The sequence below is a fragment of the Lepidochelys olivacea genome (genome assembly GCF_965140295.1).
Source record: "Lepidochelys olivacea isolate rLepOli2 genome assembly, chromosome: 5".
In the NCBI taxonomy this organism is placed as follows: Eukaryota; Metazoa; Chordata; order Testudines; family Cheloniidae; genus Lepidochelys; species Lepidochelys olivacea.
The window spans coordinates 96,917,080-96,938,430 of record NC_140415.1 but is presented as its reverse complement, the minus strand read 5'-3'; the positions used below and the strand labels follow the sequence as shown (position 1 = coordinate 96,938,430).

The following is a 21,351-nucleotide window of genomic DNA, read 5'->3' as shown; positions in this document are numbered from 1 at the left end:
CTGTAAAACTGGGATAATGATACTTACCTGCATCACAAGAATGCTGAGAGATTTAATTATGTTAATGTTTGTAAAGCATTGTGTGGTTCTTGGATAGAAAGTGCTATATAAATGCAAAGTAATATGAGGGTGGAATTTTAACCTACTTTTGGAATGTGTATTTTTCTAATTTCCAAATCTTTAGGAAAGATTTCCAAATCTCCCATGAAAAACTGAGACTAACATACCTGTTCAGTACTATAGAATAGAGTGAACTTTTCTCCAAGTTCACCAATACCTTCAACCTGTGAGTAGAATAGAAAAGTTTAAAATCAATGTATTCATCCCTATTAAAGAGGAAAATTCTGTTCACCTGCATTTGACTCACGTAGGCAATAGAAACCTGTTCTGATTTCTGCAGTTGTGTTCTAAATTTCACACATTCAATTTCTTCCAGATCACCACCGACCTGAGGCAGCGTTGTACAGACAGTCATACTGGAACCTCAGCCTCTGCACCTATGGCTGCAGGCATCATTGCATTGGCACTGGAAGCAAAGTAAGATTAATAATAATGCATAAATAAATGCATATATTTTATTAACGTGACATCTTTCATCCAGTGATCTCAAAGTGCTTTAGAAACATTAACTAGTGAAAATTCACAATATACCAGTGAGTGAAGGAAATATTATCTTACACACACACACCACTCAATTTTACACGTGGGAAAACTGAAACAGAGAGAGAAAAGGGAAAAAATGTTCTAAATTGGGTGCCTAAAGCTGTGATATACTTTTTAATGGTGTTGAACACATGCAGCTCCCATTGAATGGCTTGGGGAACCTTCACAGTGCTGCTCAAGCTTGAGTCTAGTATTTAGGCTATTGTTTGTGACATTGTGCATAGACCCAAGTCCCTTTCACTAGCTCGGTTCATAGGGCTGATGGAACTGAGGACAGTGTGCCAGCATGAGCAGATGTTAGCATGGTACAAAAAATAAAAATACTCACCAGTATTATGTGTGATGAAACAATAAATCCAAGATTTCTATCATGTATATAGCTACGTACTGATTTTTAAAATGTAGATTATCTGACAGTGGACCAAATCATTTAATCCTTACTAGAGCAAAATTTCCATTAGCTTTTACAAGAGTTTTCCTCAACGGCAGAATTTTGTACATTGTAACTAGAATATATTTTTAACGGACATTTTTGACCAGAAAAAGTCACTGAGAGTTTATCGTGTAAATTCATATTTCAAAACTTTTTCATTATTATGTATTATGTCAGAGTGCACTGGTCTGGTATGCACAATGTACATAGACTAATGATCTGCAAAATCCTGTTTAAAATCAGATGTTTTTAAATTATAAGAGATTGATCCTATGAGGTTCAGATGACACTATTCAACATGGTGGGGTGGGGGGGAAGTAAAAAATGTGTGCATCATAATAATTTCAAATTGTATTATACTTTCATAGTATGTAATTTGTAATAGCAAACAGGTTTTGGGTTGCCATTTTGTAAAAATGTAGCTTTTAGTGTAGAATCCCTGACCTAAAATTTAATCCAGAACACATTTGTACTTCTGAGTTACATAGCCATGAAAACAAGATATTGTAATTGAAAAGCTGATACAATCTTAAGCAGAGCAGCACTTGTGTCATTATAATTGGGTTTTCTCAATACAATAGTTAATGACGAAAAAGGCTTTGAAAAGTTAATGTAATACCGTTATTTCAAAAACCATTCTTTCAATCACTTTTTAATCTCAGTTCTACAATACTTACATTTGTTTTTAAACACCCCACATACACAGATAAAATTACATTTGTATGCACATATGTATGCTGGAGGTTTTCAGAATTACTTTTTAATGAATTGCTGTTGCCTGTAATTCTAATTTTATCTTTTTTCATGGTATTTTATGTATGTTTTCAAACACATCATTGTTATAACTGGAATTTTCAAAGTATTGTAGCAGACACATAATACCTGCAGCCGTACCAATCTGATAGCCAAGGTACTGGATGGAGCTGGTAATTCAGTAGGTGATACTCTTCTTCCAAATAAATAGGTACCACTGTGGCTGACACTGCAGATAGAAGCAAAATATTGTATTAACGTCACAGGTGTGGTGATGGGAGAATGTGCTGCTGCTGTACGTAGATAAGATGAAAAAACCAAGAAACTGACTAATCTTGGTCTTTAAATATCCCATGGTAATCGTTGAATATTGGCCAAATTCTAGGTGAGATAGTTATATTTTGCATTCCTAAATTCCCTGGCAGTTTTGGTAAATAAAGAATTCTTTACTTCCTTTCCAGAAATGGATATGGGCTAAGTGTGTCTGTATCTGTATAGATATAAAATAATTTTTATTGCTATTAATATGATAAAATGCAGAGCTACTTAATACAATATACTTAACATATATTTTTACAACCTCACCTGCAGTCTGCCCACTAATATTTCTCCAGTGGAACTATGTATAACTGAACCTCAGATAGGCTTCACGCTACTGGCATTAAAAGAAACCAAACAAACAGCTGGCAAGAGAAATGTTTCCTGTTTTCCCCAAAAATTAAAATTTCTCTCCCAAAATTAGCCTGGCGTGTGACCCAAGACATTCAGTCCTGCAACAGTCATATATTTATTATCTAATCCTTTTTTTATGAGAGCTAGAAATAGGAACTTTACACCATTAAAATCCCAGAATGCCCCCTTTTAGAGGGATAAGGCTTTTTTAATAGCTCAAGAAGATCATAATATATTCAGCTTTAATATCTTGACATTATTTTGTATGGATCAGCTATTTTAAATATTTGTAAGGTGTTTCCGAATGTTACAGTATTAAGAGGTATTTGTTATAATTTTCATCTGCCTCTGATTCCTCTTGGGTTAGATGACACTAAAGCATCTATCTTTATAGGTGATATGATATGAAAAACATTACTAATAACAATATTTAAAACTCTCCTAACCATTTCTAAAATACTTTTATTTTGTAAAATATGTGGCATACAGAGAATGCATGATGGTGTCATGTGATGCAAAGATTTTATTGGCACCAGCAAATGGAGGTTGGGGGTTGCAGATTTAGCCTTAAATTTCATATTAATGCCTGTGCTAACCACCATCATATTTTTTAGATTTTTCAAAAAGATTAGTGGGAAAGGAGTTTTCAAGGTTAATTATGTTCTTCACACCGTGAGCTGCCCAGTAATCAGAGCACTTTTTGTATATGTTTGAAAGACTGTGTTGTTTTGTTCGATTATAAGGCACTGCCTAGTAGGAAAATTGTGGATCTACCATAGCTTGGAAAAGAGGAGACTAAGGGGCCATATGATAGAGGTCTATAAAATCATGAGTGGTATAGAGAAAGTAAATAAGGAAGTGTTATTTACTCCTTCTCATAATACAAGAACAAGGAACCACCAAATGAAATTAATAGGTAGCAGGTTTAAAACAAACACAAAAAAGTATTTTTTCATGCAATGCACTGTCAACTTCTGGAACTTCTTGCCAGAGGGTGTTGTGAAGGCCAATACTATAACAGGGTTCAAAAGGGAGCTAGATAGATTCATGGAAGATAGCCATTGATGGACCTATTAGCCAGGATGGGCAGAAATGGTATCCCTAGCCTCTGTTTGCCAGAAGCTGGGATTGGGTGACAGGGCATGGATCACTTGCTGATAACCTGTCTGTTCATTCCCTTTGGGGCACCCGCCATTGGCCACTGTCAGAGGACAGGATACTGGGCTTGATGGACCTTTGGTCTGACCCAGTATGGCCAGTCTTATGTTCTTACTATGTGTATTGAAACTCTGGAAATGTTTAGATCCTAGGTGCGCAATTCTCTACAGCAGCCAAGCTATGGTCACTGCAGGGGAAGCATACTGCTCCCTGATTTAGCATCAGCCTGACCTTGACATTATTTAGAGCACCCAAGAGGCTGCTCTAACTTATACCACTCGTGTAAGGATCCTAAGAGACGTTAAACCAGTGGAGATTTGAAGTATTGGAGCTCTGTGATCCACCTCGCCCTGCTCCTGGCCTGTCCCAGCCTGCCATCTCCCTGCCTTAGGGGCCCCGCCATAGCACAAATGGGTGGGGCACCTGGTACAGGACTCAGCTCTGGCACTCTGACCAGCATTACTCCAGTGGAGAGTTCCCCTCCACAAGGGGAATTCTCTGCTGATCTTTTCAGCTGGTGGCGCGGGATTTTTTTGGGAGCTGATAAATTCAATACTGCATTATAGTCTGTGATATTTACAAAACTTTCTTGTGAATTACAACTTCTTCCAGTGTTTTTGTATCAAATGGCATATCCACATCATGTGACCAAAGAAACCTAATTTAGCTTCTTCAAATGCTCATTTCGTAAAATATCTGAGCATAACTTAGAAATGTAAATACGAGTCTGTTGCATTGAAACACCAAAGAAATAGTTAACATACACACACACACACAAAGCCAGTCTCCATGAGGGATTTCTGCATGTAGGGCTCAGGCCTATAAAGACCCAGTAGTATTTGGGCTTTCATGTCCTGTTTTTCAGTTGCTTTCTTTTACATGATCAGTGCCCAGTGGAGTTAGTATCCTGCTCCAGCTCTGTAATTGGGTACTTAATTGTTTTCCATTCTTTTATGTTCATTATGCAATGCCAAATTTTCCTAGCTGTAAACCTGCTGCTAGAGGGTAAATTGTTATATTCTACTAATTCAGCATTGGTGGCATCTTAGCTCTAAATATAAAATGTTAAAGTTGCTTAAGAGCATTCTACTGCCAGATCAGAAGAGCTTTTTGGCTGATGAAGGATTTGAATTTAGGATTTGCATGAATTGGTGTGAAGAGAGAGAGTTTGTTAAAACAGCATATTCCTTCCTTTAGGCATTGTGTCATGTTCTTAGGGAAAACATAAATAAAGAGAATGTCTTTTACTTTGCTTGAGAGACGGTACCTGAACATGAGAAAAAATAATATGTATACGTCCAAGGTGAAACCTGCATGTTTCTCTATTAACAAGCCAATGCCTATGTTTTTCCATCCATAATTTGAGAAGTTGTAGCTACATTACATCAGACAGAGTTAATCTGCTGTTTTTTCTCTAACGTTGCAAAATACCTGTTGTACTGCCTGTGTTTCCTTCTCTCATACAAGTTATAGACTTCCTTTGTCTTTGCTCATATAAGGTCAGGGATAAAACAAATTACTCTTGAAAACAAATGAAGAACTTTGGTGAATATTAACATGCTGTAAGGGAACTCAGCCGGGGCTCGTCCCTCGGTGGGGTTGTGGGGCACCACACCACCTCCCTACACTCTCGGTTGGGTTGGGGAATACCCAGGCTATGGCCCAGACCTTCAGGCTGGGTCCTGTGGGCAGTTCGGTATAAGCCCAGGCCCTGGGTCAGAGCGGGGCAGCAAAGAAACAGTCAGGGGCTCAGGCCCTTAGACAGGGGCTGAGCAAATAGTTCAGTATAGGCCCAGGCCCTGGCTTTAGCAACCAGGGGGAGGGGGAGACTGCCACCCGTGAGGTGGGTGGCAGGAGGACACAGGCCCACCCACTCCACTGCGTCCCAGCCTGGGGCCCTAGCAGCAGTCGAAGACCCGCTGCTGTGTCAGTGGGGATCCTGGCCGCAACACACTGACATTGCCCTCTGGCAGTGCTGCAGCCAGACTGGGGTCGGCTGCCCCCGGGCTACTTCCAGACTGCCCCTCATAGGAGTTTCCACCACCATGGGCTCCTCTGGGTAGCTGGCGAGGGGTAGACTTGGCCGCTCCTCGGAGTAGCTGGTGCAGGATAGGCTCAGCTGCTCCTCTGGGCGTCGATCAGGGTCAGGCCTCGGCTGGTCCGGCCAGTCCTCGGGTCGGCCATGGCTTGCCAGGGTCTCCCAAGTTGGAGCCAGGCCACGGGCGTCTGGCCTCTCCAGCTGCTGTTGCCCAACTGGGCTCTGGGGTTGGGCTTTTCTACTTCTTGTCCTGCGCCTTAACCTCTGGGGGGCGGGCAGAGGATCCATGGGCTCCGCCCACTTTGGTGTCTGTGGGGGGGGTTTGTCCCTCGGCGGGGTGGTGGGGCACCACACCGCCTCACTACACATACTGATATCCACCCAGAAAAGTAACAATAAAAGTACATCAAAAAGTTCCTCAGTTATTTTTTAAACGACAACATAACTGAATGTAAATCACAGAGGAGAGGAAATCTGTGCATCCAAGCAATTACTCCCTAGCCTTTATACTTTTGAAATCTGTCACGTTTTCTTCCTCTGCAAATTGCTGCTGTTATGGAAGGGACTCAGATTTCTGAAAACTAACCCAATAGCAGCAGCACTTCTCATACTGATTCATTTCCTTACAGAGCCTCCTTCAATAATGCAGTAAAACAGACAACTGTCTGGTTACTTACAAGTTTTTGAATCAAGGAACCTATCTCATATCCCTTCAGTGTTAAGAGAGGCTTTCATCCCAGCTACTAGGAGCTTGATTACCAATGAATACAATAAAAGGCCAAAAGTGATAAGAAAACTAAACTGAACTGTGGAAATGCTTTTGGAGTGTCATTTTTTTATATATAGTTCCAGTATGAGATGAGAATGACAGGTCTTCAGTTTAATCCTATGACACTCAGTTAACTCAAAGTTGTTCCGCTTACCTGATTGGCTGCATGTTATTAGAAGGAAATGTAAGAAGACTGTACATAAAACAGAAATATTAACATTCGGTTTAAACAGATTATGGTTATAACTTATGAACTGTACTTTCAGAAGAGATTTAGAAATAGAATTTTTAACAAGTTATGTATTTGAAAAGGGGCGGAATAAATGGTAAATTTTCAGAATGGAGAGGGGTAATTAGTGGTGTTCCCCAAGGGTCAGTCCTAGGATCAATCCTATTCAACCTATTCATAAATGATCTGGAGAAAGGGGTAAACAGTGAGGTGGCAAAGTTTGCAGACAATACTAAACTGCTCAAGATAGTTAAGATCAAAGCAGACTGTGAAGAACTTCAAAAAGATCTCACAAAACTAAGTGATTGGGCAACAAAATGCAAATGAAATTTAATGTGGATAAATGAAAGTAATGCACATTGGAAAAAATAACCCCAACTATACATACAATATGATGGGCGCTAATTTAGCTACAGCTAATCAGGAGAAAGATCTTGGAGTCATCGTGGATCATTCTCTAAAGACATCCATGCAGTGTGCAGCAGCAGTCAAAAAAGCAAGCGGGATGTTTAGGAATCATTAAAAAAGGGATAGAGAATAAGATGAAGAATATTTTATTGCTGTTATATAAATCCATGGTACACCCACATCTTGAATACTGCATACAGATGTGGTCCCCTCATCTCAAAAAAGATATACTGGCATTAGAAAAGGTTTAGAGAAGGGAAACTAAAATGATTAGGGGTTTGGAACGGGTCCCATATGAGGAGAGATTAAAGAGGCTAGGACTTTTCAGCTTGGAAAAGAGGAGACTAAGGGGGATATGATAGACGTATATAAAATCATGAGTGGTGTGGAGAAAGTGAATAAGGAAAAGTTATTTACTTGTTCCCATAATATAAGAACTAGGGGCCACCAAATGAAATTAATGGGTAGCAGGTTTAAAACAAATAAAAGGAAGTTCTTCTTCACTCAGCGCACAGTCAACTTGTGGAACTCCTTGCCTGAGGAGGTTGTGAAGGCTAGGACTATAACAGGGTTTAAAAGAGAACTGGATAAACTCATGGAGGTTAAGTCCATTAATGGCTATTAGCTAGGATGGATAAGGAATGGTGTCCCTAGCCTCTGTTTGTCAGAGGATGGAGATGGATGGCAGGAGAGAGATCACTAGATCATTACCTGTTAGGTTCAGTCCCTCTGGGAGACCTGGCATTGGCCACTGTCAGTAGACAGGATATTGGGCTGAGTGGACCTTTGGTCTGACCCAGTATGGCCATTCTTATGTTATGTTATGAAATCATGGACTTATAGGGCTAGAAGGACCTCGAGTAGTCACCAAGTTCAGTCCCCTGCACTGAGGCAGGACCAAGTAAACCTAGATCATCCCTGACAGATCTTTGTCCAAGCTGCTTTTTAAAACCTCCAGTGATGGGGATTTCACAACCTTCTTTGGAAGCCTATTCTGGAACTTAACTGTCCTTACGGTTTGAAAGTTTCTCCTAATGTAAAACTTTCTTGCTGCAGATTAAGCCCATTACTTCTTGTCCTACCTTCAATGGACATGGAGAACAATTAATCACCATCCTCTTTATTACAGCCCTTAATATATTTGAGACTGTTTGAGTTCTCCTCTCAGTCTTCTTTTCTAAAGACTAAACATGCCCAGGTTTTTTAACCTTTCCTCTTAGGTCAGGTTTTCTAAACCTTTGGTCATTTTTGTTGTTCTCCTCTAAACACTCTCCAATTTATCCACATCCTCCCTCAGTATGGCGCCCAGAATTGAACATAATACTCCATCTGAACTCTCAACAGTGTCATGCAGAGAGGGACAATTACTTCCTGTGTCTTACATATGAATCTCCTGTTAATACACCCCAGAATTACATTAGCCTTTTTCACTACTGCATCACATTGTTGGATCATGTTCAATTTGTGATTCACTATAACCCTGCAGGTAAAAATAAGTTGTTTAGTCCATTAAGAAAATGTGTACAACCGTTTTGTTGAGAACCTCTAGTACTTCCATGCTTTGGAGGATGGGCTTGAAATTTGGTGGGGGAGTGAGGTATCATCTTGTCTTTTGCTGTTTCCATAAAAACACACCCTCATTTGGCCAAGTTATAAACCTTTGAAAAATATCTTAGTTCACACATGCACACTAGGTTTCTCGTTGCGAAGCATTCTTTAGCTCACTGGTGCAGGAACTCAGAAGGACTTTCCCTGCAGTTGCTCCTCTTGGCTGCTGCTGCTGGCCACTGGTGTGCCAGGCACCACCAATGGGAGAACATGGAGACTCTCCCTTCTGTTCTGTGAGTATTCCTGCTGCTGGTGCTCCGGCAGCCTGGAGGAGGAGCAGCCTGACTGAACTGCAGAGGAGACAAGAACCAGGTCCCAGCAGGACGCCTTGTTTTTAGAGTGTTTTAGAGTCTATATTTTGAGGGCTTGATTTTGCAACCTTAGCATTCTTTTAAGGTAGTTTCTTGGATGTTATAACATAAACAGGAATGAGTTCTAAGCACCGACAGATCTAGATCAAAATGCTAGTTTGGGCACTGTCCTAGACGTAGCTGCCTGCATGTTTATTAAATGAGGGTTCCGTAGGACTTCCCCCAAAGGTACACCAGATGCTTAGTATAATAAGCCTAAATTGATAACGGGGCTTTGGTGCTGTGGTGTCTGGCTGTAGCTCCTCGTCTGGGTGGACTGTGTATTTCTTGAATAGTTGTTTCATTCTTTCCTCCTGAGAAGGCACAGAATAGTGTGAAGCCATAGTCTGAGATCTCTCTGCAAGGTTCTATTTTGTCCCCGACTCCTTTTCTATGTGTATGTGAAGCCACCAGGTGCTACAGCAAAAGATAGGCAGCAGTGTCATCAACGTGCAAATGGTCCTTTGTTTATTTCATTTTCATCAGAACTGCTCTATATCTATGCCAGGTTATTGTGTGATATTCTGCCTGGCTCTGGATTTTGCCACTGTTATCCATGTTTTTGTGGTTTTATTGCAGTGTGGTCTATGTGGGTCTACGTTTAGGACTACTGAAGCTAATGCAAAATGTGACTGGTTGCTCATCTGGTGATGTTGGCAATAAAACTTGCTCCCTATTTGCTTCCAGGTGAAACTTAAGATCTTGACTTTTGATCTATAAAGCCCTTAAAAAGCTAAAAGACAAACTATTTTTCTGAGAGTTACCACAGCAGCTGCCATAAAATAGTGTGCTCCAAATAGTACTCCCTGGATTTAATAATCAGGCAGACATCCTACGTGGTGAGACATAAGGTGGGTGAGGTAATTTCTTTTATTGGACCAACTTCTTTTGGTGAGAGAGACAAGCTTTTCAGTCACAAACAGCTTTTCTTCAGGTCTGGGAAGAAGACCTGAAGAAGAGCTCTGTGTGGCTCAAAAGCTTGTCTCTCTCACCAAAAGAAGTTGGTCCAATAAAAGAAATTACCTCACCCACCTTGTCATCGATGACATGAGCTGTAGCTCACGAAAGCTTATGCTCAAATAAATGTGTTAGTCTCTAAGGTGCCACAAGTCCTCCTTTTCTTTTTCCGGATACAGACTAACACGGCTGCTACTCTGAAACCTGACCTAGTAGTGTCACAGCTACGTCCTAGGGTGCCCCTCAGGAAGGAGAGAAATTAGTATCTTCAAAGTCTTATTGTTTCTTCCTAATGACCCATCAAGGCTGATGGCCTGTTGTTTGGTGTGTGTCTCCCAAATACACACACAATTGTAATTGTTACATAGTCAATATTCCTAACTTTAGATACAGAAATGATACATGCATACACATTGGATAATTACATTCAGTAAATTATGGCCTTTCCGATGATACCTTACAAGACACATCTTGCATAAAATATATCTCAGTTATGCCATTTCCATATCATAAGCATATTTCCATAAATAATAATTGGGTGTAACATCACAGACAGTTATTAATCAACTAGTCATAAAGAGGCATTCATCATTCAGTAAATGTGAATATGGATTTTGGATGAAACATTGGAATTGGATTTGTCTTATGACTGCAGAAAACACTGGAAGAGTTTGGATAGTTATATGAGTTACAAGGAGCTTGTGGCTAGGCCAAACAGCTGTGTTTTCTGCTTTGTTTATAAAGTTGTTGAATGGCCTCATGGGGCAGAGTCATGTGGACATCAGAATGCTGAAAATGCTGTTGTTGGAATAGGAGTTGTATTTTAAAATTGATTAGACTTTGTGTGTGATCTACTAGTAAATACTATGTAACAGAATTCCAGGGAAGGATGCAGTGTCGGAAAATACTACTTGTTTTGATGAGATATAGCAGTAACAATCAAAGCCTGTCTCGTCATACCCAGGATTTGCAAAGATGGCCCATTGACCCCTTCAGATTGCATGGCAATGTTTCTTCTTTTGTAAATCCCATGGTATTATGTTTTATTTCTGCTTGTATCCTTTCTTCAACTAGACTCAAAGACGCCCCTGATATTTTAGCAAAACATTTATTTTCAGATAGACTGATCTGCATCAAACCACTGGTCATTATGACAGTGTAGTCACTGTTGTTAATTTTGATTGCTTTATCATTTTGCTATGAAGGAAAACTTAATTTGCACTCTGATCCCTCACTGTTTGATCCTGGTTGTGTCATACAACTTCACACCGACTGAACTTTCCTCTAATTTTCTTTCACTGATGGCATTTTTGTTTCTTTTGAATCATAATTTTTGTTCTTTATTTTTACATAAAAGGCCAGATTTTGATCCCTGTACTCATGTTTAAGGATATTTAAGGATTTAAGGATGTTTAAGGTGAGGCCAGTCAGCCTCACCTCAGTCCCTGGAAAAATCATGGAGCAGGTCCTCAAAGAATCAATCCTGAAGCACTTGCATGAGAGGAAAGTGATCAGGAACAGACAGCATGGATTCACCAAGGGAAGGTCATGCTTGACTAATCTAATCGCCTTTTATGATGAGATTACTGGTTCTGTGGATGAAGGGAAAGCAGTGGATGTATTGTTTCTTGACTTTAGCAAAGCTTTTGACACGGTCTCCCACAGTATTCTTGTCAGCAAGTTAAGGAAGTATGGGCTGGATGAATGCACTATAAGGTGGGTAGAAAGCTGGCTAGATTGTCGGGCTCAACGGGTAGTGATCAATGGCTCCATGTCTAGTTGGCAGCCGGTGTCAAGTGGAGTGCCCCAGGGGTCGGTCCTGGGGCCGGTTTTGTTCAATATCTTCATAAATGATCTGGAGGATGGTGTAGATTGCACTCTCAGCAAATTTGCGGATGATACTAAACTGGGAGGAGTGGTAGATACGCTAGAGGGGAGGGATAGGATACAGAAGGACCTAGACAAATTGGAGGATTGGGCCAAAAGAAATCTGATGAGGTTCAATAAGGATAAGTGCAGGGTGCTGCACTTAAGATGGAAGAATCCAATGCACCGCTACAGACTAGGGGCCGAATGGCTAGGCAACAGTTCTGCGGAAAAGGACCTAGGGGTGACAGTGGATGAGAAGCTGGATATGAGTCAGCAGTGTGCCCTTGAAAGAAGAAAAGGAGTACTTGTGGCACTTTAGAGACTAACCAATTTATTTGAGCATAAGCTTTCGTGAGCTACAGCTCACTTCATCGGATGCATACCGTGGAAACTGCAGCAGACTTTATATATACACAGAGAATATGAAACAATACCTCCTCCCACCCCACTGTCCTGCTGGTAATAGCTTATCTAAAGTGATCATCAGGTGGGCCATTTCCAGCACAAGAAGGCCAATGGCATTTTGGGATGTATAAGTAGGGGCATAGCGAGCAGATCGAGGGACGTGATCGTTCCCCTCTATTCGACATTGGTGAGGCCTCATCTGGAGTACTGTGTCCAGTTTTGGGCCCCACACTACAAGAAGGATGTGGATAAATTGGAGAGAGTCCAGCGAAGGGCAACAAAAATGATTAGGGGTCTAGAACACATGACTTACGAGGAGAGGCTGAGGGAGCTGGGATTGTTTAGTCTGCAGAAGAGAAGAATATGGGGGGATTTGATAGCTGCTTTCAACTACCTGAAAGGGAGTTCCAAAGAGGATGGCTCTAGACTGTTCTCAATGGTAGCAGATGACAGAACGAGGAGTAATGGTCTCAAGTTGCAGTGGGGGAGGTTTAGATTGGATATTAGGAAAAACTTTTTCACTATGAGGGTGGTGAAACACTGGAATGCGTTACCTAGGGAGGTGTTAGAATCTCCTTCCTTAGAGGTTTTTAAGGTCAGGCTTGACAAAGCCCTGGCTGGGATAATTTAACTGGGAATTGGTCCTGCTTCAAGCAGGGGGTTGGACTAGATGACCTTCTGGGGTCCCTTCCAACCCTGATATTCTATGATTCTATGATTCTATGATATGATTCTGTCATGGAGGTCACCGATTCCGTGACTTTAAGAGACTTACATGACTTCTTCAGCTTCAGCCCACTGCAGCTGCAGGGCTGGAGCAGCTGTCAGCCCCCACCCAGGAGCAGCAGCAGGACTGGGTGCAGTGCCCAGGGCTGGGTCAGCCTACACTATAGGAGCAGTGGCCAGCAATCAGCGCCCAGTGGGACTCCCACTGTTAGTCCCTCCCCCCAGGGTATTTTTAGGAAAAGTCACAGACAGGTCGCAGTCTTCTGTGAATTTTTGTTTATTGCCCACCACCTGTATGTGACTTTTGCTAAAAATACCCATGACAAAATACTAACCTTACTCATGTTGAATAGCACCTGCTTCAGGATTAGCTACATTGTCTTCAAAAGGACTACTTGTGGAGTAAAGCACTACTCAGTATAAGTGAAGGGATCAGAATCTGACCTGAAAGTAAAGCTTCTAATTTCTAACCAATTTGGATAATGCTGTTCATTCTTGGTTAAGGATCCAGTTAAAACTCAAACTAATATTGCTGATTTTGTACACCATTATTGTACAGTTGTTCCACTTCCATGGTTTCTCATTTACCTTGTTTTATAACCGTTTTGAAAAGGTTGAAAGAAGAGGTCCAGACCTTGGAGTATTACTAGAGAGCTGAGGACTTGACATTCATTATTTATTGGCTGCTGGTCATGCAATTTTCATCTAATTATTCTTACTTCTGCTCATTCTGGTGTGATTTTGAGTATTGTCTGGTATGCATAATCCCCAGGCAATTTCAAATGAGACATTCAAGTTTTTTTTTTCTTGGAAGGAAATTGTCTTGTTTTTGAAATTGATCCCATTATATAGCAGTGTCAGTATTGGTCTTGTTAGTACTTTTTTTCCTTTCAAGATGTTTACCCATTAACTCTTTTGAGATTAATCAAGTGGTAAGTCAATTAACATCAGTGACATCTTGTCTGGATCTGTGGCTTACATGGCTAGAGAAACTGTTTACTCACTTCGGTTCCAATTTTGACATGTTTTACAAACACTTGACTGCTTCTGTGATGGTTCCAGATGCTTTAAAATTGGCTCCTATGACTCCCTAGTTTGAAAAAAAAATCTATTTTTTCTCCAAATGAACTGCTAGTTTGACTCCTTTCCAATTTCTTATTTTTTGTCAAAGTTTCTGACAAAAGTTGGGGGTGAACAATTGCAGTCCTATTTGGTTTCAAATGAGGTGTCTACTGTAGAGAGGAAATTTCAATTTGGCAATAGCTCACTTCCTAGTACAGCGAAGGTTCTATCGGAGGCTGTTGAAATCAGCTGCAATGCTGTTCTTATGCTGTTATATCTCCCTGCTGCCTTTGATATAATACATCAAAAGCTTGTCTATATTTGAGATGACAACATCAATAGAAGAAAAATGTTATACTTCAATAGCTCTTGCAGTAAGCAAACTGGCGTGCAGGCACTATGAGAGAGAGGTTGAGCGTACACACATCTGTTTACTGGGTACCTGACACTTAGCTTTAGGTTTTCAGTTTGAGAAATTGTTGTCTGAGTTTGGTTTTGAGGATGAGATGTAGCAGGCAAATACTGTATAACAGTGGCCTCTTACTCAGAACTTTAAAATAGAACCAGAGTAGCTCGCTTTTCAAGGTTCCCCAGGCTGGAAGTTTTGGGGGAGTTTTCATTAAACCTTAACTGTGGGTTGTATTTTCATCTTGACACGCTGTATAATTCCCAATAATGAGAGCTCAGTGTTCATTGAAAGGAGACTGGATCCCCTGGTTGGTTTTTAATAATTAGCTGAATGTAGCAGTCTTGATCATTGCCCTTTAAAACTGATGTGAATATTTTAGTGCCTTTTCTTCTCAGTAGTTTCGACAACTATAACGCCTTGCTTTGTGGAGTCACAGATTGTTCAGACTTCACCTAATAAAGAATGCAGCTCTTGGGATTCTCAGAGGTACTCTTGAAGGCTTGAGCCAATGCTACATGTTTTCCTAAGACATTACATGGGCTCCTAGTGAAATTCCTGATCTGGTATAAAATTTTATTGATTCCTTTCTGAAGCATGTTACGTGCCTGTCCAAGCATACCATATCTTACAAGCCCTTAATGCCCATTACATTCCATGACTTTCACTTTTTGCAGTTCTTTTTTTTACCAGCTCTCAGCTGGATAAATACTTACTATCATACCAGTTCAATTGTCTAACTAGAAAAAAGACCCCTTCTTGGGAAACAAGCTATATTTATATTAATATTTGTAAATGTCCATCCATCACCAAAAGGCAATAATGCACCTTAAAAATAATGCAATAATTTAACCACAAGCTGCCCCAGTACCTCAGATGCACACAAGAAAAATTAAATGGTCATGATTAAACTGATCCAGCTAGGAAGAAATGCAACAAGTTCTGAAAACCAAAAGAGATTTCAGCACAAATGATCTTGCATCTTCAAAGTGAGTGTTCCAGCTGATCTGCATACACCAACATCTTCAGGGCTCCAGTGTGAGCAGCACTCTGTGTTGGCTTCACTAAAATACACAATACCTCCTTTGATTCTCCATTGGTAGCTAAAAAAGGGTATTTGATGCTAGGTCACATCAGAGTCTAGTTGACATTGGCCTCGCACAACCTAGTGGGAAACTTGCTGCAAAGGAACAAGAGTCCATCCGAAAGTAAGATAGCAATGTCAGCACCCAAAAAAAAAAAAAAGAAAAAAGAAAAAATGAAAAAAATAGAGGGGAAGGGTATACAGTTAAATGGTTCCACACCTGAGTTTGAGATGCCATTTGTAACTTAGTTACAGTATATAAGACCTATTTTAAGCAATTCCTACTTGGTCAATATATATAAAAATTCTGTTGACTTGGTCCTGTTTCAACTATATAGACTGTATGGCCATTGGAGGACCCCTTCCACACACATACACGGCTGTTACTTTTGAGTGTATTTTCTACACTTCTCAGGTTTACTGCCATTATATGGTATTGTGATTTATGAAGCTCAAATGTAATTGGTTTTCATTTCCTTCCTTTAATCTCATTCAGACAGATGAAATCCCTTTGATCACAAACCTGTTAATTTCCATCAGTCTATTTCTGTCTTTGCCCTGTGTGAGATAGACAGGTTTTCCATAGAAAACTTAGATGTTTTCAGTAATTTCTGCATATCTGCTGCTTCCCTATGGAGTTCCAATTTACTGAAGCTAAAGTTTGTCATCTTAATTGTGTACATTTAAGAAACCCTGGCTTATGCAGCTCAGCAAGAAAATAAAACACTAATTTCTTCAGACTGAGTTATATGTAGGAAATGTCATAGACCTGATTGATTTCAGCTACTTACTTCAAAAGATAAACAAGATACTATTTCTACATTTAAGTATGGTATAGCATCTACAAAGCAAGTATTTCAAAAGGTTAAATTTATGAGAAAATAAATTCTGGCAGATGTGAGGACAGATTATAAAAATAAGAAACACTGCTTTGAGTTCTGCACACCAAATTCTCAGATTGGTGAGTTTCTCTTCTGACTTCCTGTGTCAGGAAGAGCTCCCAGAAAAATCTACCTGCTTGGATAGTTTCTGTTATCCTGCAGATGTTCCACATAGAAATCTCTCACTAAATTTAGTAGGCATTCCATGCATGGAAAAACTGCAGGATCAATGCAGCTATGGCCTCTGTTACCACGGTATCTGAGTGCCTCACAATCTTTAATGTATTTATCTTCACAATACCCCTGTGAGGTAGGGAAGCATTATCCCCAACTTCCAGATGGGGAATTGAAGCAGGAAGACACTAAGTGACTTGCCCAAGGTCACAAAGGAAATTTATGTTGGAGTAGGGAATTGAACCTGCATCTCCCAAGTCCCAGCTTAGTGCCCTAGCTACTAGACCAGGGGTTCTCAAATTATGGGTCAGGACCCTTCAGGGTGTTGCAAGGTTCTTAAATGGGGGGTCACGAGCTGTCAGACACGACCCCAAACGCCGCTTTGCCTCCAGCATTTATAATGGTGTTAAATATATAAAAAAGTGTTTTAAATTTATAAGTGGGGAGTCACACTCAGAGGCTTGCTATGTGAAAGGTGGTACAAGTACAAAAGTTTGAGAATCACTGTACTAGACAGTATAGTTAACTAGTATTGGGCCTGATCCGGCACCATCCAACTCAAAGACAGTGTTACCACTGATGTCAATGGGAACAGGAGCAGGGCTATTCAGAGGATGATGTTTGGTGAGTAATGGTATGAGCACAAATCCCCATTTCCTCTTTTTTTATTTAATTTTTGTGAAGCCCTACCATAGCTGCTCATTCTGTATTCATTTATCATTCTCACTATTAACAACATTGTTGGAAGAACAGTCATATTCCCCACCTCATTGCTAACAGAACAAATGAGAAATTGCCAATGAACACCACCATAATCCATGGCCTTTTAAGCTATGGTTTTAGAAAGGAAGTCCTCCTGAGAATATGTATCTGCAAAACAAAGGGCATCTGAAATGCTACATTCTCGAAAGATTTCTTCTGTTTGTGAGAGAAAAAATTGGTAGTTCATTCCACAGTGGAGACCCAGATGGGATCCTCTTTCGTCATCCTTAGGGACAGAATCATTATTTACATATTGTAGAAACTCACGTATGTGTTGTCAGTCACTTGCCCATTGTCACAGATCCACGGAATCAGTGCTACTTCCCAGCTTCTAAGCAGTCCCTTGGAAGTACCTGTTCAGAATGCCAGACCCCTAAGAGGTTCTACTCTTCTTTAAGGGTAGGCCATATGGCCTCTGTGCCTCCAAGACTGATTCTCTGGTTCTTGTACTCCCATTTCACACTGTGAGCTCTGTCCAGCGAGTCCAACTGAGATAGACTCCTGGTCAGAGACTTTTATACTCTTCAGGGACCAATGCACCCCAGCAATTATTTGCAGTGACACCCGGCAGCCTTTTCAAAACAAAGTAGGATTTATTAGTCAACTGGAACACTATATCAGAAGCCCTTAGTTTAGCACAGAGAAGCAAAGGTTAAGATATAGTCCAAACTCACGAAGCCAATGCAATCAGCCATGCTGCTATGGTATCCATTTCTGGCTCTGACTCGCTAGCAGTCTCAGGTGAAAGCTGCTGAGTCTCTCCAACAGCCACCCCAACCCCCTTGCCAATCCCTGTGGAAATGTTCACATGTTCTGCCTGCTGGATAAGCATCAGTTGTTCAATCCTTAGGGCTCCCAATGTCTTTGTGGATCGATCCTCCATCGATATGGGTCGGTTTCAGCCAGTTCTTTAATGATCCATTCATTCCCCCTCCCAACAGTTACATGACACCACCTCATGTCTCCTGCTCTGCCCCAAGAGCAACTTTTTATTTTTAACCCTTTTGCACCCACAGGGTATCAATGCAAAGTACAGAGGGAAACTGAGGCACACACAGGACTAATACAATATTACAGAAAATTCCCACTTCATCACAACCATTAACTACCCAAATTCATTCCTGGGAGTTTTGGGTACATAAAGAATACAGGATTGATCTCTGCCTGATTACCAGTAGTGAATCTGGCTGATAATGAGCAAGTCAATGACAATGTAGACTCACGCTTCCATAATGACTACAGTGGAAGTTTAGAGTGTGAAAGGAATGCCAGACTGGGGCCGTAATGAATATGAAACAGCTTGTGATCTGTTATGCTTTTCTTCTCTTGTGCATGTCTGAGGTAGGCAACCATGTACAGATGCAACATGAACAACTTGGTGGTCATATTAGTTATCTCTAGGTCAAATACACTTTTTTATCCATCCTTGTAAATTCACATGTGTGGAATACTGAGTGTGTGTATTTTACAGGCTGCCTATCAATTAATGCATCTCTCATAATCGAAAAAGAATAGTAGAGGTAGAAATAATTTGACACATCAATCCTGTAAAGCTGGGTCATGTTACTTTGAACACTGGTTTTGTTTGTGGTTTTGTTTTTTAACTTGTGTGACTTTTTTTTTCCCCTTTTTGGTAAGAAAGTTCTGATTTTCACTTTGTCTTTGCCCTTTTCCTTAGTCCATCTCTGACCTGGAGAGACGTACAGCATATTATTGTAAGGACTTCACGTGCAGGACATCTGAATTCTAATGACTGGAAAACCAATGCTGCTGGTTATAAGGGTGAGAGCTTCCTTTCTTATTCACCGTGACAGGCAAAAACAAAATTGGACATTTAAAGGGGAAGCTGAGGGAAATATTCTCAGATGGTTTGTCTGTCACCTGCAATATGTGGAGCTTTTAGTCTTTTTCATTAACAAAAGAGATGTGTTCCTTCTCCTCCTTTAAAGACTGGGATTTGAAATTACTAGAAAAGTATTATGGGCTGGATTCTGGTCAACCCTTACTGCCTACTTTTTGCTACGTTGGTAGCACAAAGCAGGCAGTAAAGCATCTGAACCAGGTCTTTGTGTCTTCCAGGCACAGGTGTACAGATGGTCTAGCTTGATGTTAAGGTCACAGAATTTAATGTCAAGCAAACCTGAAATAAAACATTTCAATTTAGGAATATAAGGGATTTTGATTCAAAATGGCAAAATGGAATGTTTTGACATTACTGAATAGAAATTGTTCAGAACTTTTCATTCTGCACAAACAAGGCTTTGATATTTCAGCTTTTTGCCCTGATTTGGGATGGAAACAAGGGTCAAAATATCAGACTGTCTCAAGGGACAGAAATCCCATTTTTCAATCAGACATTTTTCAAAATTTCAAAAAACTCAGACATGTTTTAAAGTTCTCACTAAATGTTTTACTGGTTTTGACCAGCTGTTATAGAGATATATACAGACCATCATAGTCAATGACTAGCAATATCATATAATTCTGCTTATATTTTAGTTGGGCTAAAATTGGACCTTGAATCTAAACACCTCTACATTTCAAGATGGTTTAAATTCTAGTTCCCATTGTCTAAACCCTTTATTGGCTTTATTTCTGGGTTGGAATTCCACCCAAGTTTTAAATTGAGTCTGTCTTGTGAGATTTATGCCATTTTGTGCCAAAAACTCCTGAGAACAGTCCACAAAGTATCAGAGCCATCAAATTTTCACACAATTTCACACTAAAATTTGGCCTTGAATCTAAACCTTAGCTTTAACCTATTCCAGATCACAGAACATCCACCACAGAACATATTTAATATGTAATTCTGCCCCATGACATTTCCGCTGCATCTGAATTAGAAACAGAAAAAAGGCCCCTTTCATTTTTGGATCCAATCCAGAACCTAAACGATAGAGGATAGTTTTGGAAATGGGGATTCAACTCCACACGGCCTCAAAATTAAAATGTTTTCACAGTCAAGGGTCTGGGTTTGACCCATTTACAATACATATAAAAAAGATAGAGATACAAAGGCCCACACCTACATGCAAGAACACACAGAGAGATACTTAATGATGTTGTCAGTATAGTACTTGTCACTGTGACGCATAGCCTGGCATTAAAAATGTATTGGAAGGAAATGTGTGTTGATATCTTATTATTGTGATTGAAACTATCTAGACTATGGTCTTCAAGTGGTGTAAATGTAGCATCTTGGTTACTATCTAATTTCCAGAATTCTATCCCTTTGTATTTTTTCACCTGTTCCCAAGAAAGGCAATAACGTCATAGTACTCAGTATCATACTATAGTGTATCTTGGAGCAGTTGTCTCTCATTAGGAAATTGAAGAGTTGCATTAACACATGTATACTAGCAGCAGCAACAGGGCCTTTATAGTTACAACAATTCTTTCTCTGGCTTAACACCCCAACAACTGGAAGGCACACGTGTGCTATGTTTGAATTGTGGTGGGAGATATTTATGAGGTAAAGGAGTTAAGGAGGGTTTCTCCCCCACTTGTCTAAAATCATGAATGTAGACCTGGCTGACTGTGGGGAGGCAGGAAATACGACTTCACCTGGCAAAACTCGGCAGTAGACTTCATAGTGGAATTCAAAAGGAGAAAGACAAACTAAGTGCCTCGACCTCTGTGGAGCTAAGGATCAACTTTAACCCAAATAAAAGCACCAGTTTTAACTAAATTATTTTGGCAACTTAGGCTAAGCAAATGGTTCCAATAAAAATCCAGCTCTCTTTAAACCTCTGTTGCTTTTGGATAGAAGAGAAGCAAAAGAGTTAGATTAAATCACAGCATCCAAACCTGAGCTGGAAGGGGGAGTTGCACACCGCTGCTGGCAAGAATGAGACTGTATTTTACTAGTGCACGTGGCAATATTTAGTATAATATTTCACTATTATCCTTCGCTGCTGCCAAGAGTAACAGTTAAAGTATGGGTT

General features: G+C 40.3%; 1 protein-coding gene across 2 annotated transcripts in view; it reads left to right on the top strand.

Annotated features, from left to right (window-relative positions):
• The window catches only part of PCSK5 (proprotein convertase subtilisin/kexin type 5), a 300,051-nt gene that overhangs the window by 159,605 nt on the left and 119,095 nt on the right, over window positions 1–21,351 (top strand). For both annotated transcript variants that reach the window (XM_084628879.1, XM_084628880.1), the window contains exons 9-10: window positions 437–537; window positions 19,086–19,189. In XM_084628879.1, the coding sequence (XP_084485005.1) occupies window positions 437–537; window positions 19,086–19,189 (205 nt within the window). The remainder of the gene's footprint in view (window positions 1–436; window positions 538–19,085; window positions 19,190–21,351) is intronic.